At 37.3% G+C, this 23,525-nt stretch overlaps 1 protein-coding gene across 1 annotated transcript in view; it reads right to left on the bottom strand.

Annotated features, from left to right (window-relative positions):
- Positions 1 to 23,525, bottom strand: part of BMPR2 (bone morphogenetic protein receptor type 2) — a 113,170-nt gene that overhangs the window by 36,876 nt on the left and 52,769 nt on the right. Inside the window, exons 2-3 of the mRNA XM_080600353.1 lie at positions 23,298 to 23,471; positions 21,931 to 22,110 (exon numbers count right to left, since the gene is read on the bottom strand). Coding sequence (XP_080456479.1) covers positions 21,931 to 22,110; positions 23,298 to 23,471 — 354 coding nt within the window. The remainder of the gene's footprint in view (positions 1 to 21,930; positions 22,111 to 23,297; positions 23,472 to 23,525) is intronic.

The following is a 23,525-nucleotide window of genomic DNA, read 5'->3' as shown; positions in this document are numbered from 1 at the left end:
ATTTTTTTTAAAATTAAGCTTCCATATTGCCACCCGCAAATTTTTCTACTGCTGTTTTCTTAGCTTTCCTCAGAAATGAGGCAGAAAGAAAAATGCTGATGGTGCTAATGACATCATGAGGAATAATATTTTTCCTTCAATTAACTTGCCACTAGAAACATAAGTTTGTAATATTAATTCACACAGAAGTATTCCAATCTGTTTCTATGCTTGAAGAAGCTTCTTCTTTTATTTCTCTGTAATTTAATTTTCAAAAGTGAAAGTCTTTCGCATGCTTCCTATTTCTATATTGAAAAAATTAGCATTTATCCTATTACCATGGAACATTTTGAGAAATCAAAGGAAACCGGTTCAAAAATAGGTAATCATGGCCAATGTCAAAAGAGCCTGTAAACATTACAGAACTCTTCCCTAGGAGCCAGAAAGAGGATGCAGGATTCCAGTATCTTCCCTTTCCATCAGCAAACACTGAAACGTTCAGACAATTCCTCCCTTAAGGCCCTCGCCCACAGTGCATCTTCCCTCCAGATGAAGCATCAGCTCCCCACCGCTATCAATGTTCATGTCAGTTCAAGTGCCAAAGTCCATGCTGTGAAGGTAAAACATTCCAGCCAGGCAGATGGACCGGTGGGAACCCACACAGAATTTTCACATTTTCCACTTCACTATGCATCAGATTGTTGCCTGTAATACTATTATTAAAATTGCAAGGTATAGAGTGGGAAATCAGAAGCAGAAAGGATAGTATCCTGCTTATAGCAAGTAAAAACTGTCTTGAAACCTCTTCTCTACCGCTATGCAAAGCTGCTTCAGCATGACAGCCTAAGAGCTCACTGTTTTGTCACTGCCTGCAAGGTGTTCATCCTCTGGGCACCAAACCTGGGACGCTGAAGAGATCACTGTTATGATAAGCAATCAAGAATGCTAATGCTCTCTGTCTGTTCTCATAGCTATGTTCAAAAACTAGGAATCCCATGGGGAAATATTTGATTGTGTAATTAAAGGCTGTATCACAACATAAACACACAGGAGGGGATGGTCTTAGAACCAGGAAAGCAATTATATTGTTTCCTTATCTTTTAAACATTTGAATATGAAACCTTAGCCTTTGAAATGTCTCAGTGTTAAAGATATACACACACTCTATATGCATGTATATATATATACATATATATACACACACACATGTATAAATATGTAATATGAAAACAATCCTGAATATCTACAGACATTTGTATTCTAAAAACAGTATTTTGGAAGTAAGTGGTGGCCACATAATAAAGGACATTTGCACATAAATTTACACCAGAGCTCTGTATTGCTATTAAAGCTTTTCATTCCATTTTTAAAAATTATCTGCCTACTTTTCAAGTAAATGACTCACAGCTGTGTATCTGTCACACAGTAGTAAATAATTCTAGAAAATGTGTGTGTTGAAGTTTAGATAAGTATTGTGTAACAACATGTTAGAAAATCACTACAATTATTCTATATAATGAAAACCAGTTTTTAAAAATTTACCTATGTTCCCACGGAATTTCTGGTATCAACATGCTGCAGAAGCCAAATAGTCTTACAGTTGGCAAATACACAAAAAAATAATATTTAAATTGCCATACCACCAAGTAACTAATAACGATAGTCTCCAACAAATAAAGAGAACACCATCCTTTAACCTTCACAGCACAACAGTAACATCTGATTCTTCAAAACAACTACAGCTGTATGGACTCTGATCAAAGTCAGTAAAATTACACAGGGACTCAAAGATCTGCCCATACAGATCACTTTAAAAAGAAGCAGAGTCTTAACGCCATCCTACAACTATTTCTTTGATGTGATAGATTCAATATGTTCATTGCCAATCTGTTACAGAAGTTGCTTTTCTATTATGGAATCTTAATGATATGGAGGATGAGATCAGAAGCATGAGGGAAACTTTACATTTAAATCATAAACACCATGCAAGATGGAAGGATGAAGCGTGTGGGCAATATGGCCTTCAGCTGCAGATGACTGCAAATATGCTGTGCAAAGTGGAAAAGGGACTTAGCAAGTATAATTAATTCTACTTGCTTTTAAAGTCACGTTTCTTCTCACAGTGGTCATGTACTACTTTCATGACAGCAAGGTCTCAGTCCCTTGAAAAAATATACAATTATCAATGCTTCAAATATCAAGGTAATCCATAGATTACAATTTTATTATATTTGCTGCCTGGTTAATAACAACATGGTGAGTATGATTTATTTTCCAGTTTCTTCATTAAAAAGAGGGGAGGGGTACATTTACTTAAATGATTTTTTTTTTTTGCTTTAAATACTTTGAGGCTCCTTACAAAACATCTGTGCACAATATACAAACAACAATCTGTTTATCTACTCTGTCTACACACAACTTATATCAAACATGTCCTATGACTCTTCCACATAGTGTAAAATAACTGCTTGGCACTTGCTGTATTCCAGCTGTTCATGCCAGGCAAACCAAAACACTTAGCTGATTCTTTTCTTCCGTCCACTTTTCTGGATGACAATCTATATTTCTTTCCAACCAATTGACCACTACCTCATTCCTGATGCATCGTCCTGAAACATGAGAGCTCAGTCTTCAGCATGCTAGAGGAAGCGACAAGAATGTCTCCAATATAAACAATATAACAAAAATTACTCAAATTATTTTAAATGAACCTTAAATTCAATAATCTCAGGAAAAAAAATGTGAAAGAAGAGAATTAAGTAGAGAGCTTGTAAGAAAGAAACATACGTTATCATTCTTTCAAATTTCACAGGCATAGGTAGTTTTTTTATACATTAAAACAAGAATCCCAATCACACAGTCTTCTACGCTGATCTAACTAAATGCATTTAAACCCACATCTTTAGATAAGCTGGTACTACAAGGCTGGAATAGCTTAAAGTTATTCTCTACAAACCTCTACGATGAACTCCAGCAGGAGCTATTTCTACTTTTCCATAAAAACCTATGGACAGCTGAGGATAGTGAAAGGAAAGAAAGTATCATTTCCTGAACTTTTTTCCCCAAAAACTTTTGCCATTCACCTAAACTTTTATACGTGCACTCTTTAAAACCACCACTATCTTAATTCTGTTTTAGGAACATGTACATTTGAAGCGAGCACTTGGCAAGTTATTAATAAAATTAAAATCCATGTCAAAATAATGCAATAACATGATACAATGTAAAATGTAAACACCTGATAGCAATCAGTGTGACCACCATCAATACTCAAACAAAAGTTCAGGTAAGGAACACCATTTGACATCCATTTTTTGCAAGCATCTGAATACACAATAACTGAGGTTAGCAAGGAAACTTCTATGGAATAGGATCGAGCATACAGAGCTGGCACAGATGAGAAGCACAATGGGAACAGTATTTTTTGTGAGAGATGGTGCGACATTCCTTAACAAAACAATCCTGCCAAGCAGTAACCCTAAGGCAATTTTGTTTCATAACTAGAAATGGATGTTTTTTCCCTTGACTTGAGAGAAAATCCTTGGCTTCTATTCCACTGAAAAGCTTAGGTGGAGCAGAAAGTTTGCACTATTTCCACTCATCCCTGTATTTGAAAACAAAAACAAAAAACATGAAAGCAGTCACCAATATTTTTCTCCTTTGCATTTAGCATCACCCTATTTGACTGATTTTGTATTTTTATATAAAATCATACATATATATTGTTATGAAGTGCCCTTTATGACACCTTACCATGATTTTCTCCATATCTGCAAGATTAACAGTTTTATCCCTTTTTCCCAGATGAACAAAATCTCACGTTATCTCATAGACACATGGAACTTGGGCTCTAACAGAGCACCATATTCCCAAAAGACCTGCAGGAACATCCCGACCTGGTAACAATGCATGACAGATCCCCCTCTGCTGCTCAGAGAATGCCTGAAAACATAAACTTCACAGCCCAAACTGTATTTTTTTTCCACAGCATGCTCCAGAAGAATCCTGGTACAGCTAGAAGTTGGGCAGATCTGTGTTTGAAAACCTGCTGTCAGAAACTACAAGTTGGATTTGAGCTCTCTGGGCTTTTTCTTGAAGAGGGCTCCCTCTGTCCCTGTGCCCGAGCAGTCAGAGAGGTGGAAACCCTTCCCAAGCCTCTGTCCTTCTCCAGGGAAGCAACTGTTAGCAAGCACCTGAGCTGGATCCAGGCTTCGTGCATTAGATTCACCTTTTTAGTTTGTTTTGAAAACTGAAGGCTGCACTGATACATGAAATTTAAAAATGAAGCTTGTGTGGTAATTTATTTGGCAGAGAAGTGGGTTATGCAATCCCTAACGGCTCTTCCTTTGATGAGTAGATACAGAGACGTGAATTAGTAGCCTGTCATATTTCTGGAGAAATAACTCCTGAGTAGATAAAAACCCAACCCAACTTCTCTTTCTGCCTTTTCTTCTGTGATTTCAGGCATTTTCAGTGTCATTTCTAACACTACTGAATAGCCCCTTAGAATCACGACGTATATATAAATAACAGCAATTCAAAGTCAAAACCAAATTTAGATTATCTTACTGAAGTTCCCTAGACATAGCTAAACATTTAGTTACCTCAGAGAGAAAAAGAAATACCTGGCTTCTTTAAGCAAACTGCACTTGAGTAGACCTGAGCCTTGCTTTCATGCTTAACTGAAAGCACTTGTACACTCAACCACAAACCAGGAACATCTTCCACATCAAAATAAAATAGCCAGGAATTCTTATTATTTTTTAACAGGAAGGATGAAAAAAACATTTACATTATCCCCTTATATTGATCTTGGACCCACAGGTCTTCCTCCTTATTATACCAAATGGTAACACTAGCTTTAACGTAATGGCACTTGTCCAGTGTCTGCAATAGCACTGGAACAAAAAAAATCCATGTGCTGCCACAGAGAAAAACGAGTACTTCATAAAGTCTCTTTAAAGTTATTTTAAGTTATTTCAAATCCAGCTGGCTCAATAGCTAAATATTTCATATTCATAATATTCCCAGACATATTGCAACACTAAAAATATAGCACAAAAATGACATCAAAACACTAAAATGCCTATTTTCATACAGGCATGCAAACAAAACCCCAGAAATTCCTTATTTAAAAAATGGCAGCTGTGAGCTGGTGTGCCTGTACGTCTCCTCTCCGCACTAGCTGTGGGGCTCAGGACCACCGTCCGTGACTTGGTGGAGCTCCCCTCGCTCCCCTCCTGTAATGCCCCGCTCGCCCCTTGCCAATAACTCCTCAGTGGGAAGGCAGAGCCAAGGCCTGGCAGCGCGGCGGCTGGGCCTGTACAAGCAGGCGCTTCCTACGTGCACATCAGACGGGCAGCCGCTGTCTGCCGTGCTGGAGCCTCGGATGTTGCTGTTTACAGAGCATGGAGCCAGGCCGTGGCCGAGGCTGGAGGCGCGCTGTCTGCTTCCGCGCGACGCTTGCCTTTGTCTGGGGCTGCCGCGGAGAAGGCGAAGCTGTGTTGCTGCTTTCCCAGCCTGCTCCTGCTCTGCTTGGGGAAAGGTAATGCAGAGCTAGCGTCCTGCTAATAAGGCCGGACAACTCTGACATTAAAAAAAAAAAATCAGGATTTTTCCCCCCCCTCTGTTAGACTTAGCTATACGCATAAAAATGAAGTGATTTATCAGACATGACTGTATGGTGTGCTTATTCCAAAATCATTACCCGAACTGTGCAACAAAATCTTGATTAGAGCACAATTTTAGGCAACTAATCTATTCACATTTTTTAAAAAATCGATACAAAAAAGAGATGGTGAGAATGAGTTTCTGATAAAACCTTTCATTACACTTCTGGTTTCTGCCCTGGTATTTCAGACTTCATGTCCCAAATCAGATTAATGCTGTAATCCTCAGCTGTAATCCTTAAATTTAGCAAATATTTTAGTACTAAAATTTTGCTCTTCTGACTTACCCAATAACATTTTTTCTGCACTTTCAATACAACTCAGTATAGTATTTCATTCTTGTATGTACGTGGTTTTGCGATTTTAGATTTGAAAGTAGGTTCTACAAAGCTACGAGTTAAACCTGTCTGCCATTTTAGTAAAGCTCATGGTTACTAGAGACTGTGTTTGCCTGGCTAATGCCAATTCAAACAACACATTGTATTCCAAAAAGTATGCATCTGCTCCAGCTTCTCCTATCATTACTTAAAAGGACAAAGTCTAACATGAAAGTGCATGCCTCATTTTCCCCTTAATAGTCACTCATTCACCCCTATTTTTCCTAGTTATCTTCTCTACACGGCCATATAATTTCTAACTTTTACCAGATTTCTTTTTAAGGGCTTTAAGAAGTTTTTTCTTAATATTAAGATGATAACTATTACTGTTCCTCTCCCCTAATGTACTAGCTCATCGGGGAAACATGGCGTAAGATAAAAACATTAGAAGGAATTGAAAGACGAAGCAGAAAGGCAGAAGACGGGACCTGCCAAAAATGCCCCTCCTTCCTTGTTCCAGGATCCCCAAGAAATGCAGCGAACGGTATCTTTCCTTCCTTTACTTGAGACCTAGGCACTCATGCTCAGTCAGCATCAGTGCATCTTAGTCTCTCTCTCACACTCCCATTCCCCGTTCTGCTCCCATCCAGCTCACCATCACCTTAGAAGCCACTTGCTCGCCCTTGGCCACCATCACCTGTGAGCACAGGAAGCCAGCAGAGCAGCCAAACCCCTCCTGCCTCCTGCTGAAAGACATCTCCTCCCCAGCTGAGAAACTTTCGTAAGGGTTATTTTCCTGCATCCTTACACCCTTGCTTAAAATGGAGATTTAGTCAGCTTCTGGGCAGGAAGAACCTCCTTCTCAGATACTTCACAGATATGAGATGTAGCTATTCGGGGACATCCTTAAGTAGAAGGAAATTAAGAGAAGAACTGCAAAGGAAACGCAGCAAGCACAACAAAGCATGTCAGAAGAAGAAAGAAGCATATCAAACACTCGGCAGGGCAGAAGCTGAAATGGTTGGAAAGATGTGGTGAGGAGAAAGACTTTCACCTAAGAGGACTCCATCGAGATCAATAGCTTCCACTGATACATAGCTTCTGCTTCCAAGGTATTAGCTGAAGTAACCTTCTTCACATAAATAACTACAGCTTGTGTGAGGGCACACAGGTGCATATGTTATGTACATATGAATGCATTTTCCCCCCTCAAGGAAAGAAGTATTTTCCAGAACTGGAAACATAAGGCAAAAAGAAACTTGGGTTCTATTTCTGGCTCTGATACTGAATAACCTGATCTTAGGTAGGTTACTTTTTTTTTTTTTTGTGCTTTAGTTTAGCTAGTTATATAACGTGAAAAACAGTACCTTCCCTAACTTCAAAGGTTATTCTGATTATTTTAAAATGACAAGAAGATGAAAAAGGCAATAATGATAAATAGTAATCCCTTAGTTTGCAGTTATGCAAAATTCTTCCACAGATCTAAGTACTTGATTTTAGATGAAATACAGACATTGTTTGATGTTCATTTCTCGCAGCTTAAGTGCCAGCTCAAGCATCATCCCTTGCCTCCTACTCCCAGGTGCTTGTTCCACCCCAGCAGTGCCCTGAGAGCCGCACAGTACAACTGCGGTTATGCTGAGCAGTGAACTGGGTGAGAAAGCCAACAGGGAGACCATGGCATGGAAAGAGGAAGATCTTAAAAACAACACCCCTGCCAAAACAAATAACACATCAATCAAGTACGAAGGCTGGTATCAAAGCTATCAATTTGTGTTTCACCATGGGTGTATGAGAAATACAGCTGACTTCACTTGTATAACATGTTCTGTCTGCCCTACAGTAACAAACTTGTTTCAAACCAGGAATAAATATTTCAACACAAATTCAAATAGGTAATGTGCAGACATTTCATAATCCTATGGAACCAATTTGTTAACAGTGTCGGAATCTGGGTGATTTCTAGATTAACTTCAGAGATTGAATAAAATACTTTTGCATACTGAACTACAGTTTCTGTAACTCTTATATTTTAAAGATTTTTCAATGTAATTAAAAGAATTCTTAAATCAACCCCTAAATTTGTTACAGCCCTGAGTAATGATTTTAACTGTGTTAATAACATCATACAATTAAACTGTAAGACTGAGGTTGATATCTTCACAAGACATATTTACACAAATGCCTGCTTAAAAAAATTAGAAATAAGAATGGTAAAGACAACCTCTTTAAAATTGAATACAAAGCAAGCTTCTATCAGTCTGATTTACTCAAATCCTGAATGTACCATGAAATCCTGTTAAACGAATGGCAAAAAACTCAATTCCCACTAAATGAATAGAAACCTTTTTTTTGTCAAACAACGAAAAAATTAAACTTAAGACTGACTCCTTCCTGACAGGTGTTCCTGCTTTAACACATCACAAAATACAAGCAGTCATAGCCAAGGTTTTTGTATGACTCATCTGGTTCCCAACTGAACACCATCAAAGCATTTTTAGATTTCAGCAAAGCCGCTATGAAACTTGCCTATTTTTAATACAGATTTGTTTCATTGCCTAAGATTAAGACACTCCCCAGTCACTTGTCTTCTAATTTTTTCCCCACTTTCATTTAAAAATTTTTTTTTTCATGCTAGTCTTAAAAAAAGAAAAAAAGATTTAGGAAAAAGCAGTTCTAGCAGTTCTATAAATTCCATTAATGAGGATCGACTGCCAATTGAAAGGGAAGACTTCAATAAATTTTGTGTTTTCTGCCTGCACTATGGGGGTTTGTTTGCTTCCTTTTTGCTTTTTTGTTTGTTTTGTTTGCCTATCCCTTCTAACAATTTGCAGGTAAGCACATCAGTTAAGCCATTGGCCTGGTACAATCCCATTCTTGTTTTAGACATGAGTTCTGTTTTCTTATCTATCCTTTCAAAAAGGAAATCCAAGTGTTCCATGATTTCTATAACACTTATGAGACATTTTTTTTTCCTTTCTAAATGTCCCTTTGATTTAAGATTTCAAATCCACGAAAGGTCTGCAAGGAGCCCAGTCCGCTGCAACAGCATAGCTAGTTGTCAAGAACTTGCACATTTCCCCTAAATAACAAAAACATAGCTAAATTTCAGCTGTAAGTAGATATTCAAAAAGGCATTTATACTATTGACATAACATGTTACAGTGATTACAAATACGTTAACACAGGGAACAAATTCATGGTATGCTTCTGGCATCACTGTGTTACTGAACGTGCTTTAGGTCCTGCTTGAGCAGAAACTGTAAATTACTAAATAAAGCACATACTTGAATTCTTATACAGTCTGCTAAAAAAAATCTCCAAATTTAGCAGTTTATGCTCACCTCCCAGTCACTCATAAGTTAGCTAGCAACAGTCTGCAGGCATAAAATGAACACATCTTTGCTGAACACGTAGATGAAGTATGACCTCAGCATGCTAATTAAATGTTTAGTTCTGCAATCCCTCATGCCATAGGAAACTTCTATTCCATAGCAAACATAACGTGTGACCACACAGCTGGATTCTTACTGAATGCAGGACTGTGCTCGCTCATGTTCCTTGCTCAGGGTAGCCTGCTAGAGATTATAACACCACACACTAGTTCAATGTTGGACCAAGTTCAGCAGAGGGGAGACACTATTTAGCCAGATATCTTAGTGCCTTAGTTCATTTGTTCTATTTTGGAAAGATATGTGAAATTAAGGATTTGCAACTTACTAATGGGAAAAAATCATAAAATTTAAACATTATAGTCTTCATAATAGATATTTAACACCCTGAATCTATTATAACTGTCTCCCCACAGCAGAGAACTTGATGTCTTCTTTTAAAAAAAAATTAATAAATTAACCTATCTGTATAAAAATAGCAAATGTCTGAGCTATATAGCTGAAATCTCAAATTAGCTTAATAACGTCTTGATGCACACTCTCCCACTGCCATCACACACCAACTGTTCTCTGTTTTGTACTGGATATAAGAAGTCTCCTATTTCCGAAGCTGAGCATGTCTTTCACAGCACTCTCTCACAGAGTGTGCCTGTACAAGCACTCTTTGCAAGAGCTGCGAGGCCTGCGGACAGCATCCCTCCCAGAGCTCCTGGCACCGTCAGGAGATGCGTAACGCTTTTGGTTTACAGTGTGTATTTATTTCACCCACACACATTTTTAGTTTGCACCAAAGATGCTATGAATGGCTCTGCAACTGGGAGTGTCCCGTGTAGGTGTGTGCAGTGCTCTTGCAACTGGGAGTGTCCTGTGTAGGTGTGTGCAGTGCTCTGCACACCCAAACCTACGTGTGGTGGTGGATGCTTCCCAAAGCCATCTTCACTCCTGACAAGCGTGCAATTGATCTGCTCAAAGCGTTCATTAAGGCAGGGAAGCTTGAGTTACTCTGCAGGATCATTAAAAAACGTTTTCAAATAACAGTTTAAATATTTCTATATGTTCATCTAACACTGACTGCTGGTGTTTTTCCATGCTTTATTTCACAATAAGTTTTCACCAAGTTTTCTCTGCTTTCTCCTCAAGGAGACAGCAATGTCTGGACGTGCATTCAGATGAAGAACATTGCTACATGTAATTCACTGTGGCTCACTTAACATCATCCATTTTGCCTTACTCACTGCAATTATATCCTCAGAGAAGAGAAATCGGGAAAAAAAGAATAGCATTTAGAATAAAACCAATTTGTATGTTCTGCAGTTTAGAAAACTACCTTTCAGGAAGTTTTCATGAACATGTTGGGGTATTTCCCCACCCCCTGGTGTTCTTTGATTTTTATTTTTGTGTCTGTGTGTGTGTGCACATTTTTAAACAGCAAAACTTCCTATGGCAAAGGGACACATATATATATATAAACTGCATTTGTGTTTTATAACATTTATACTAATTTGCTGGGGTTTAAAACACTATTTCTAAAAATAGAAGTTAATAGAGTTAATGCTTTAATGTGAGAAACAGAACTATGAACAAGCAACAACAATCTTAGTGGCTCCACTCAGACTGTCTGGCTGGCTAGAGCACACATCAGTCATGTATTCCTCAGATAGACACATCCAGCTTGTGAACAGATTGATAGACATGACTCTGAACCATCACTCTATGGTACACGGGAATATTTTGGTTCTGCATAGGAAAGAATCAACCAGCACTCTAATTTCCTGTTCCAAATGTTACTAAAGTAAAAAGTGCTTTTATACAGGCTGCAAGGATAACTTATCCTTGCTCAGAGTATATATAGTTTAAGTCAATATGAGTGTCTGGAACAAGGAACTTTTTGCTAGCCTAGGAAAATATTTACAGGCTTGCAGGCAGCTTCTAAATGAGCCTCATGCCACCAGCCTAAAGGAAAGCAAAATCCAGGCCAAAGTTGAAAGCTGTCTAATGTTATCCATAGATAATTAAGAAACTTTTATGAAATAATTGGCCTAGCACCAAGAAGCATAAACACAATATTTAGTAGGATTAAAATTACAAATAATTGCATAAAACTGTTGTACTGAAACACTGAATCCACCTCACTGGAACTTTTAAAAGTACTTAAAAGAATTGGATTAAACATTTCAGTTCAGTCTTGATACAACTTTGTATCGGATATCTTAGGAAAAGAAATCCTTTTCCTCAGGCCTCTCTGACAAACCTCTCATTCTAACCTAAAACAACAAAAAAAGCTAAGGCAATAGTAAGTCTTTACAGTTTCCTCTTTCAATTGCTTTACTTGCCCCTCAGGAACAGAATTTCTAACTTCTCTCCTTAGACTTATCTGTGCAACGAATGCTCTTCCATGACTCAATCTGGTGTGGAAGCATACTACTCAAATTAACTGAAATAAACCAGAACTTGCCTAAGTTAGACTTTAAGACTAATGAATATATTGATTTATTTTAATTATCAAATGTGTTAGATACAGGATAAATATCTTAATATCCCAAAAGAAAACACAGATGATCAAAATAGGCTTCTGAGAAAGAAACGTATGAATTTTCTACCTATATCTGATTACAATCAACGTTTAGAAAGATCCATACCTATTCTGGTATTGAAAGCATAGAAACCAAGAGTATACATTCTGTAAATTTCCAACAGCTGGCATTAAAAGTCGTATTTCCTATCACAAATTCAGTCATAATGAGAACTGCAGCATGGGAAAGTGTCTCTCTCACACACGAATAGGAACATTCAGTCTCACTACTCATGCTCAGGTATTAGTGACCATAGCAACTGAGCACTGTTCATTTTGTTTATTAAATATGAAACAGTAAAAATAATAATAATGAATGGTGTACATCAACAACAGCTATTTCAATAAATAAGGAAGCAGCATCCCAAATGCAATGTGACTGGAAAGAGTAACACACAAAGACTTCAAAATAAAAGACAGAAAGACTCTACAGGTATACAGAAGTAGATATACCTAGAACATTTTCAGGAATTCCCTTCACCCTAATTTACCCTATTAACAACAGTAAGCATTCCTGGTTATAAAACCAACACAAATATACATAGGTTTTTATTATCACCTTCAATCTCTATTGCTTGAAAGTCTTTCAATACAACAATTGTATTCATAGGGGTCTTCATGAAGATTATAGCGAATATACTGTCATTGTCTCCTGTTTAGATAGCAATAAAGCAACAGCTTTGAAAATTGGTGTGTAATCAGGAGCACACCGACAAGATGCTTTCCTACATGTGTTGGTTCCCTTCGGGGCTCTATGAACTCTCTGCTCTTTCAAGCACGTGGTTTGTGTTAGCCAGGATGCCAACAAACCACCTCAGATCTCTGTGACTTCAGAACATCCCTGACAGCTCAGTTCTTCAGAAATAATGGAGACATCTATAGCCAGGATGACACACACACCTTCTCAGGAACTAGATTTCCGGTTATAAAACTCCAGGTTCATAATTACAGAGCTACTCACTTGATCACAATTCAGTACCCGAGGCACTTATCTGAATTTACCATTCACTTCATTAATGAAAAGGACATAAGCCTTTCTTTGTAAGAAAAAACACTTTAAAACCCCAATCCTCAGCATCCATCCGTACACAGAGATTTTGTCTGACAAGGCAAGAAGAGACAAATTATAGCTTCCATGAAGTTCAGCTCCTCACCTTGTTTGTAATCCCAGCAGAAGATCTGATGCAGAAGCTGGGCTGTGCACAGGCACAGTGCTGCCGCCCCTGGCAGGAAGGCAGCCATCTCTGCCCAGGGCCACACTGCATCAGCCTCTGTGGAAGCCTGCTGATATTTAACTGACTGAATTCTAGCTATTTATTTTATCCCATAATTAAAAATAAATAAATAAAAAATAGAGGCCTTATTTACCTACAGCTTCTAAGATTGTGCCAGATTGAAACACCACTGCTGTTTTACCTCCAGGTAGTCTCCCATTTGAAGACACACTGTACAATCTTTCACAAGGAAAAGAGACAGAAGTTAGCATTATGTATTGGCTTTTCAGGATCACAGTATTTTCCAGATAAAGAAATTGACCAATAAAGGTTCACAAAAAAGCAGCTATTAATGACTAACTCTGAAGAGCCAACATCTCTGTAATCACCCATCCAGACTTCCAGCCTCTGCTTTGGAGGCCGATCCCTGGCACTGATGTACACATGCAGTACAGGTGAGCCTGCAAGGCAGCTGGGCTCACATGGGACTGTTCAAATCGTACTGCAAATGACAAGCTTTCTTTCACAATTGCATCCATTCCAAAATCAAGAAAGTAAAATATCTCAGACAAAGCCACGATATAGGATCAGATTTTTGTCAGCAACGTTAGCACATAGGATAGTAACAAGTGAGGCTTAGAGAAAACATCTAATTACAGACCATGAAAAATACATGGAAGGTTTTCTGTGATCTAAATGTTATCCCACACAGGTGATTATATTAGAACAGAACAGCCAATAACAGACCCAGTGTTTATAAGCCATGTTCAGTTTTGTGTTTAACAGTTCCATTCCCAAGCTTGCCTCTTATTTCAGCAGTCTGTGGACACAGACCTTTCTCGCCAGCACTGCACTGAGGACAGACAAAACTGGGGACAGAGGGTGGCTGGGAATTTATTAGCAATTGCTGGCAGCACCTAGCAGTGTTTTGTAACTGAGCTTTGCAGACTTCTTGTTCCCTTTAAACTTCACCCCAGTCAATTCAATCTTTCAAAAAACAGTAGAACCATGGTTAAATAAAAACTAAATCAGATATGAGGAATGCGACTAGTATAACATCACAGGAGAGGAAGGTTGTGATGAGCAGTGCTCAGCCAGCCTAGCATCTCCAGCACTCACAGGCAGATACAGCTGCAGCATTTGGAAGCTAATGCCCTCTGGCAGGAGCTGAAGCAGTGGAGAAGCCGATGCACAGCCACTCCTTCCAACAACAAGAAGCCTTTAGCAGGACAAGACAGGAAGATGGGGATATCAACAAACCCAATGTGAAAAACGTTCAGTTTGAAAAAGCACAGGGACATTAACAAGTAGAACATTCACAAAACATAGATAGTGTTTTAATTTTACTGGATAATGTCAACAGAGTACAGTATCTTGGTTAATACAGTCATTAATTTGTTAGGGTGACACACCTTGGTAATGCACTCATTTCACTGTGTGTGCAGCGTCATCAGACGACCTGAACAACAAACTGCTGTCACTGATGTTTTCTTGTGTTTTACATTCAAACTCCAAGGGTATAAATTATTATCTCAAGTCTTAGTATCAAATGCCCCAGAACCGACTACTAACTAAATTATAATCATATATGATTCCTTCTGATGTTTTCAGATTTACAGCATGCAGTCTTAAAACATTAAGGGTAGAGGGAGTATTCATTAGAAGCTTACTATTAGTACCACATCAGAAAACTCATCTATCTAGAATGTCCCCCAAAAAGCTCACTGCTATGTCTGTCTACCTTCCAGAGAACTCCCAGCCATTTCTCTTTTACCTGAGTTGTTAAAAAGCAGTGTATGATTTGTTTAGAATAATGTTTATTATCATATTGTATATGATAATATACAGCACCTGAACAAAAACATAACAAGTATAGCATCCTTTCCTGTTCTGCTTTTTACCTTAAGAAGTAAATCAGTGGAGTAAAAAGTAAAAAAGTAAAACAATTGAGGTAAAACAATCTTATCTACTACCGTCTTATTATTATTTACAGTCCAATTTTCCACTAATACATGTTGAAAGAGTCCCATTCTCACAACCCTCATCTACTTTTGCTTTCATCTATAAGGCATTCAAAACCAGGCTCCAAAATATATTATCACAACAGGTATCTGCTCATTATGGCATTGGATTTATATTATAACACTATGAAAGTCAGAAAATACTCAGCATTTCCAGGAAAAGGAAAAACATATTTACAATATCTGTATTACCAAAAGATATTTGCAGATCTTTAATTTCTTTGAAGAAGCACATAAAACAGTAAGTATAAGCAGCTAATTTCCAGCAGAGATGCCTCAAGAACTGCATGATACAACAATGGTGAATCACCTATTTACAGATGCTAGTCAATTTAAAATGCAAATTTTCACTATTACTGAAGAAGGCAAAACCACTGATTACGTTTCATAAAATGAATGTTTCCTTTCCCCATTCTAGACCTAAAACTCAAATCAAGTAACTGCTGCTTAGTACTAGAAATATGCAGGACACTTCAAAGATGACAATGATGCTGTTCAGGTGATTACATCACATGAATAAGCTAAAAGTTATGTGCACATCTACTTGAAGAGCTGCATTCTCTATGGACTCCAAAATAGAAATAGTTTTAGCCCTCCAAAACAAGGTGTAGCTATAGCATTAGCACTTCACTAACATATTTTTGCAATTTCAAGATAAAGAGGAGATTTTAAGTTCCAAAAGATTTTTTAAAAGAACTTCGCAATGGCCCTCGTTCTTGAGTCTCCAGGTCATAACAAAGTACTAATTCAGGCTGGCACAGCTCTAAAGTTACCTTGTACAGCTCTCCTAACTACTGCACTTCAAACAGCTGATTGATAAAGCAACAGGGAATGTAGCTCAAAAAAAATGTTTCTCTGCTTTCCAATAAACTTTTTTTTTTCAATTTTATCACAGTTTCTAGTTTTTTGGTGCATAGCAAAAGTTTTAAAATATTTCCAAATATTTCCAAAATATTTCAATCTAAGTGTAAGTAAAACATGTCAATTTCATCTTCCTGATTAAATGTTTCTGTAATAGACAAAATTTACAAGTACAGTTTTCTAAGTAGGCTTTGCCTTCATAGTCAGGCTCCAACTGCACATCAAAGGTTTAATTTTAAATTCAGTAAAGATGCAAGTTTAATCTCAAAAGACTACAATGTCTTAGAAGTTAAAACATTAACTGCTACTAACAATCTGTAAGAGATTCTGCTTTTGATATATCCATTTCTAATGAGGATCACTGAAGTTACTCAACAAGCATTACCAGTTACCTTGGGTGACTTGCCAAACCTTCCACTGACTCTACAGAAACTAAGGATTTCACTTGAATTTCTACATAGTCTTCTATAAAGATTACTAATTGGTACAATATTGTCTGCTTGCTCTCTGCAAAGCCTTTCACTTCTACTTTTTCTCCCCTACACAAACATTTAATACCATCACCTTTCCCTCTGTTGCAACAACACAAGAAATAATCTTAATTAGCCCATTTCCAAAACGTCACCAGTAACTCTATGGAGCAATGTGCACCCTCTATCAAAACCTCCCTCTGCAGTTAATTCATTTCCTGTAGCCTAATAAACAGGAAAAAATAAACAATACAAGGATTTCATTTAGCATGCATTAGATTTTAGACAAAAACGAGAAAAGCAATTGAAGGTTCAAGAAAATACACTTTTGTTAATAGCTAGCAAAAAAAAAATATTTCAAACATTATGTCAGTACCCCACAGAATGATTATCCAAAAATACAATTCTTATTTTTTCCTGCCTTTTAGCTGCTCTGCATATAAGCTCTTTTAACAGAACTACACAATTAGCAATCATCGTTCACTTTCATCTTTTCTCCTTCACCAGTTCAGCATCTCCATTTTCTACAATGTCCCAGTAAATAACTTTGTGGGAGGCACAGTATTGTCCTCCTACACAAAATACTTAGCTGTCTAAGAGTAATTTTATTTTTTAAAAAAGGTACTAACGCCCTTAATTACTGCCCTATTTCCTTTTCTGCCACTTTCCCACGTCGATTTCCCTAGCTTACAACATAGTGAAGATACAGTAATGATATATAGCATCTCAACTCTTCACTGTGAAAGATGTGCCTGATTTATTCCCTGCCATTCAAGGGTAGAAGTTTTAGTCCTTGTGCGGATCGTTCCTACTTTCATCTTTCAAAACAGAAGATGGACAACACTGCAAAGGTTTGTAGTTTTCCCTTTGCTATATATCTAAATCAGTAGAATAAAAAGTATCAGACAAGTAAGGGAACACACTTATTTACTGAATATTTTCTTAGATTAGCAAATTAGAAGTGGAAGAACTGCACTGGCTAAAAACTTAGCTGATCAGGTGCAGCATTCACCAAGCAGAACCCACATGAAACGAAAGGCATTTCAATTACAAATTAATATTGAATGCTAGCCTCTGGAAAAAGCAGTGCAGGATAAGAACTGAGAGAGTAAGGCTAAGGCTTTCCAAAATTTGCCTGACATGATCTAATTCAATTTCAATGGGAGCAAGGTTGGGCCATGTGTCCACAGCAACTTGAGTCTAACTGCTACCTCTCAAAAGTAATAGTTAAATGAAAACCATCTATTACTACCTTAATTAACCTGACCCAACCATGCACCCTAATAATTACTTTCTTTTAAAATGGTAGCTTTCCTCAAAGTTTCCACAGAATTCTGTGAGCATTCAAACCAAATACATATTTGTAGCAAGAAAGTTGGCAAAGAAAGGCTGAGATGAAACATTGGAAAGATAAACAAGCCTATTGGTGGTTGAGAATAAAGAAACTTCAACTTCCTTCACCGTGTAAGGCAAGCAGTTTGTCTGTAACTCTATCTCAGCATTCTCATTTAATATAAGTTTTTTAATCCTCTAAAAAATTGCAGCCACCATTTGTTGCTATGCGGGGAAAAAAACTACATCATTTCAACAATAGTATCTACCAGCAATGCTCAACTGTTGCTGCCAGGGATTTTTCCCACGTATCATGCAAATGCATTACCTGTCATGCAAAAGTATACACTTAATACTCAGTTGCTGTAAGATTAATTTATTTGTAGTGCCAGGAATGCAGCCTTGAGGGAAAAAAATAATTAAAAATGGCTTTGTTGCTTTGATCCTGATGTTACATTAACTTAAAATGTTTCATTACAACAATTTATCTATGACCAATGAGGGAGAACATTTACCCCTTTAATTACTTAAATTCTATTTAAATGGCCATTATGAATGTATGTAGAATTAACGAATTTGCCTTCAAATTATCTCAGAATTTGGGAAGTATTTTGTAGGCACGAGGGGCAGATATTTTTCAAAAATATCAAAATGAATATTTGACAAAACCAATAGAATAAATACACGTCTCAAAGTATTTACAAAGGGATAGTTGTCCCTTTTAAAGTGGGGTTAAAAAGTATCTATCTACATGTACTGGCTGAACTTAAGATGGTGGGGTTCTTTGTTACTTCTTTGTGAAAACAGAAAATGGAAGAATAATCAATTTTCAATTTTTGATTTTGCAAAGCACGAGGAAGTATTCCTACCCACCCTGACTGAGAAGTGCAAGCTTCGGTTGAGGATGTTCTTGAACTTCTGCATTTCAGTAGCCCTAAACTACACAGATAAAATCTTCACATCTGATATAAACACCATTCTCCAATCTTCCAGTACTTCAGGAAATTGCTACCTGAATCTTTGCATTTTTAATACCTCAAGGCTGTGGGCTTTAAACTACATACCATCCTACAGCATTTGCGAGATACTAGCTGGAGGGACTAGCAACCAATCAAGCAACCGACAACAACTCAAATCTTTCTGGATTATCCTTAAGATAGAAGAGAATAATACTATGACTACTCAGACGTATGACTGAATTACAAACTGCACATTAGGGAGGAGTAAGGATTAAATTTGAGGCTTCAAGAACCAGTTTGTCCTTGATCTTATTTTTCATTTTTATAAACGTTTTTCTACAAAATAGGATGGATTTCTTGTATTTGTGCCCTAAACAATGAGAATCAGCCTAGATAAGATATTCCATTCTATAAAGATATGGTTAAGAGAGAAACATGTTTTGACATCCTAAAAGACAACGACATAAAATTAAGTGTACTTTTTATGAGAACACTTGATGTATTTTATGAGAATGATTTTTTTTATATGCAACATGTATGAAAATTTTAATTCAATTACTTCTACTTTTCTTGAAACATTTATATTCTAGCTACATCTTTCAATATGCTACTGCTATTTACCCTATATTACAACCAAGCGATCACAAAAATTTGTTTATTCTTCTGTTATTTTTTCTGAATGGATTTAACTCAAGAACATAGAAGTTCACAGAGACTCTTCATGTTGATGCAGAAAAACTAGAACACTTTTAAAAGAACACTTATTATTTTCCTTAATAACAATTTTTTTTTTAAATTGACCAGTTTCACCAGGTTCTGTTAGTCTTTTAATTAGAGTTGAATTTCCATTTGTTATTCCATTGATTTTTGTTCTTGGTGATTTTAATGGAGAACAGTAGATGAACGATTACAAATACTTAGTTAACTGTTGGTTGAATTCATTAGGCTTCACTTCATTAACCATACACTATTCACACATGCTTTGAAATTTACAGGACCATAAAGATAAATGCAGTTCTGTTAGGCCAAATACCTTACTTCTGTCATTGAAGAACTTTTCCCACGTACAACCTTTTTAATGCATTACAAGAATACCGATGAAACGGGGCTCTTAGACTTTGTGGGCTATACTGGAATAACCTTCTGCAGAAGATTTCCCATATGACTGTGCAAGAATTTTGTCCTCAGCGCTGAGTTGGCAAAACTAAATCTTACAGCACCAAAACGAGTTCTAGAAAAAGGTAAGAGGACTCGAAAAAGGACAGTGTAAAACATGGTCCAATAAAGATGTAGGAGTTTATACATCACAATCTCCTTCTTTGTTCACCCTTGCAGGTTTCTAGAACATCATCTACCTCCAAAATGGAGGAAGCAGCAGTAGAGCTTTACAAACAATATACCAGAATAGCAAATAAGGCCATCTTTGCTTGGCATGGCCAGTCTGTCTCTAGCACAGCCAATGCAGACAGACAACTGTGCCACAAAGCAACTTATTTTGCTTATACCTGAAGCCAAATTTGCATATTATGAAAATGGGAGGTGACAATAACACAAAACAATTTGAGTCAGTAAAAATGTATGCTGCAACAGTCAATTACAGCTGGGCGAATTAAGGACTGTGTTACATGTTTAATATTTTTCCCCCTCTCGCTTTGCAAGTTAGGCTAGATGTTTCAGTATTAAAAGTTCCACTTAAAAATCATTTGAAGATCATCTCATGCAATAACCAAATTCATTCAGATTGCAGTTTCTACCCTTAGAGAAGCACAAGCACAAGTCATTTTGTAGGAACTTTGTCTCCCTGTCTTGAGGGGATAGAGAGGAAAAAGGAATTAAGTTTACACCATCCTGTCTGTATCCCCTGCACAGCAGTAACTCCTGTCACATTTGGGGGGCCCAATTAGGGGACTATTACCACAGTCAAGTGGTATCTGTTCTGCACTGCACAGTCCCGAGCTCAGACAAAGGTTCCAAACAGTGATTGCTCACTAGTTGTACAAATAGTATTATCAGCCAAAAGGTACCATACATCTTGCCATTTATCTTTACCCAATTATGCCCTATACATTTTCCCGATAAAAGGTTGCTTTTTCTTTTTCCATTAACATGCCAAGCCCTCATTTTGCTCAAAATTGCTTACAAAGACCCCACCTTATAGCTACTTTTGAAAGCATTAATGCCATCACTATCTTAGAGTTTAAGTGAATTCAAAGAATTATCACTCCTAAATACAAACTATTCTTTTCACATTCTATAGCTGTAAATACTACCCCATTAAAGACATCTTCATTTCACAAAACGCTCAATTGACAAAAAAACTCTCAATACACAGAAACACTTGTACCTCCATTTACAATCCTGCCTCTATTCAATTCTTATTTAGAAAAGGCTGTACAGAAGTTCAGATAGGCTAACAACTCCGCTTCTTAATTCTTGGAATGCAGCATCACAGAGGGGCTGCTAGTCATGATCTTGCTTCTGTAATTGGAGGTTAAGGGGAGTAACACCTTGATTTGGATCCATTTGCTATGTTAATTTTATAATAAATAATTTAATAGATAATCTAATCTGGACAAAAACTACATTGCTCTAACTAGTACTCTTTGAATGTTAAGCCAAAATTAATCTCTACCAGAGATAAGCGAAGGAAAGAAGTCAGATTTCAAAGCACTGTAAGACTGCTGAAGAGAACCTCAACAGCCTAATCACTTTAAGACCGGTTCTACTGCTCAAAGCTATCTATGAACCAGGACTAAATAGATAGACCAGACTTTTCAGATGTGCCATAATTTTAATGAACTTCCTGGCCTGTTTTTAACAGACATCAGAATCCTTCTGAATATCCCCACGTGTTTCTGAAGTTAGGCATCCAAACACCCAAGCACCCAAGATTAGAGACTATTTTGGAAAATATAATAAGCATTCAGCAGTTGCCTATACAAAGACCTCTCTTGTAAGCACTTAACTCATCCTTTGCAGAGCACTGTGGCATATATAAATGTGCTAAACTTCATGTGGAAAAGCTGTTCTGTTTGCTATTTCTGTTGCATATGATTAGAAAGGTCATAGATTTCACATTTTATAGTACACAAAAGAAGAATCTTTCTCTAAATGAAATGACAGAGATGGAAATGTCTGACTTACTGAAAGGTGTTGTATCAGTAGGGTCAGGAGGTGGAAAGTTTTCAGTGAAGTTGACATTACACAAGTCAGTGCTACAACAGCAGAAGCGATATGTTCCATTTTGAATCAAAGGTGGTGTGGTCGTAACTATACACTCCTCAAAGTGACACTCTTGTGGGTCTCCTATGTGAGACCAGCAACCTGTAAAAAGAAGTAAATTCAATAATTATTTTTGTTATGGAGGCATAATAGAAATCAGTACCATACAATACTGAATTAAATGTTACAGAGCAGGGTGAAAACAGTTATAATTTGCTTGACTGACCTTACTAACACCTTTTAAAACCAGCAACCAGACAATTTCTTTCAGAATTTACCGCTGTGTAGAAGAAGAAACATGGCTGGTGATGCAGGCCAGCACCAAAGCTGCCCAGCTGTCAGCCTCAGTATGACAAATCACCACCTGGCCCACAGTCTAGGCAAAACTGTGACTTAGTATTCCTTCTTGGAGCTAGAAAACAAGACTGCATCTATAGTTTGGTACTTCTTGCAAAATTTCTAAAAATGGTGTCCTTCTCATTGTCAACATTACTAGAACTAGAGAACTACAACTTATTTCTTGCTTAGTTTAGGCCTTTGGTTCCTACATCAACTGTCCCTTCTCAAATATGGTCAAAGGTGGTTAAATGTTTATGCACAAGTGCCTGGAAAGGTAAGAGGTAGTGTGGTAGTAGCAGTAAGCAATCAGTGCTTCTTTCAAGCAGATTACCAGATCAAACATTAAATAAGAGCTTTGAGGTGAACTGCCCATGTTGTAAACACCAGTTTTCATTCAGTTCATACCTTATACTACATTAACTTGTATCCAAGTAACAAAGCACAGAGTTTCTCAGAATGAATATCAAAGCACATCTCCAGCAACTGCAAGACACTTCACCTCTCCCTACCATCATGCTCCCAGCAGAAAAATAATGAATTGACAGTATGTGACAGTTTTGTGCTAGAGCAATTTACTTTGTAAACAAACATCCAATCAATTTGAAGGTACATTTCTACTTAATGAGACATTTATTTTTAAACTTATCATGACTCTATGTCTAATGAGGTATACTCAAGAAAGCTATCTTCCTCTGGATTTCTTATGTAATAACTGATTAGAGGTTTTTTCCCCTTAACTGTACACTGGGCTCCTTAGTCTCTTCTATAAGTCGTTTATTTCAACAAACTTGTTATTCATACTTAAGATTGTTAAATGGAAAGTTAAATTTGTACAATGAGCAAACAAAACATTCAGTTTTGCAACAGAGCATCCTCAGGTCAGATCGCTATACCACAAAAAAAGAAGTTAAGAGTAGCAAAAACTGCACTTATGATGAAATGTTACATACCTTGTTTTACAAGATGTATGTCTCCTTCTCGTGTTTTCTCCCAAAGTCCATAACAGGTACTACCTTTCATGCACAAAATCGTGCCATTCTCCTGGGAGATTCGGCTCTCGCTGATTCCATGGTCCTGCTGATACGGGTCCTTAAATGCACACAGCCGCTCCTCACTCTGTGCAGCTTTAGACAAAGAAAGAAAAATATTTTTTGTCACTGATTTCATTCATGAAATGT

Source organism: Anser brachyrhynchus (genome assembly GCF_964034855.1).
Source record: "Anser brachyrhynchus genome assembly, chromosome: 7".
In the NCBI taxonomy this organism is placed as follows: Eukaryota; Metazoa; Chordata; class Aves; order Anseriformes; family Anatidae; genus Anser; species Anser brachyrhynchus.
The sequence above is the reverse complement of the archived record's forward strand: the minus strand, read 5'-3'. Positions and strand labels throughout refer to the sequence as shown.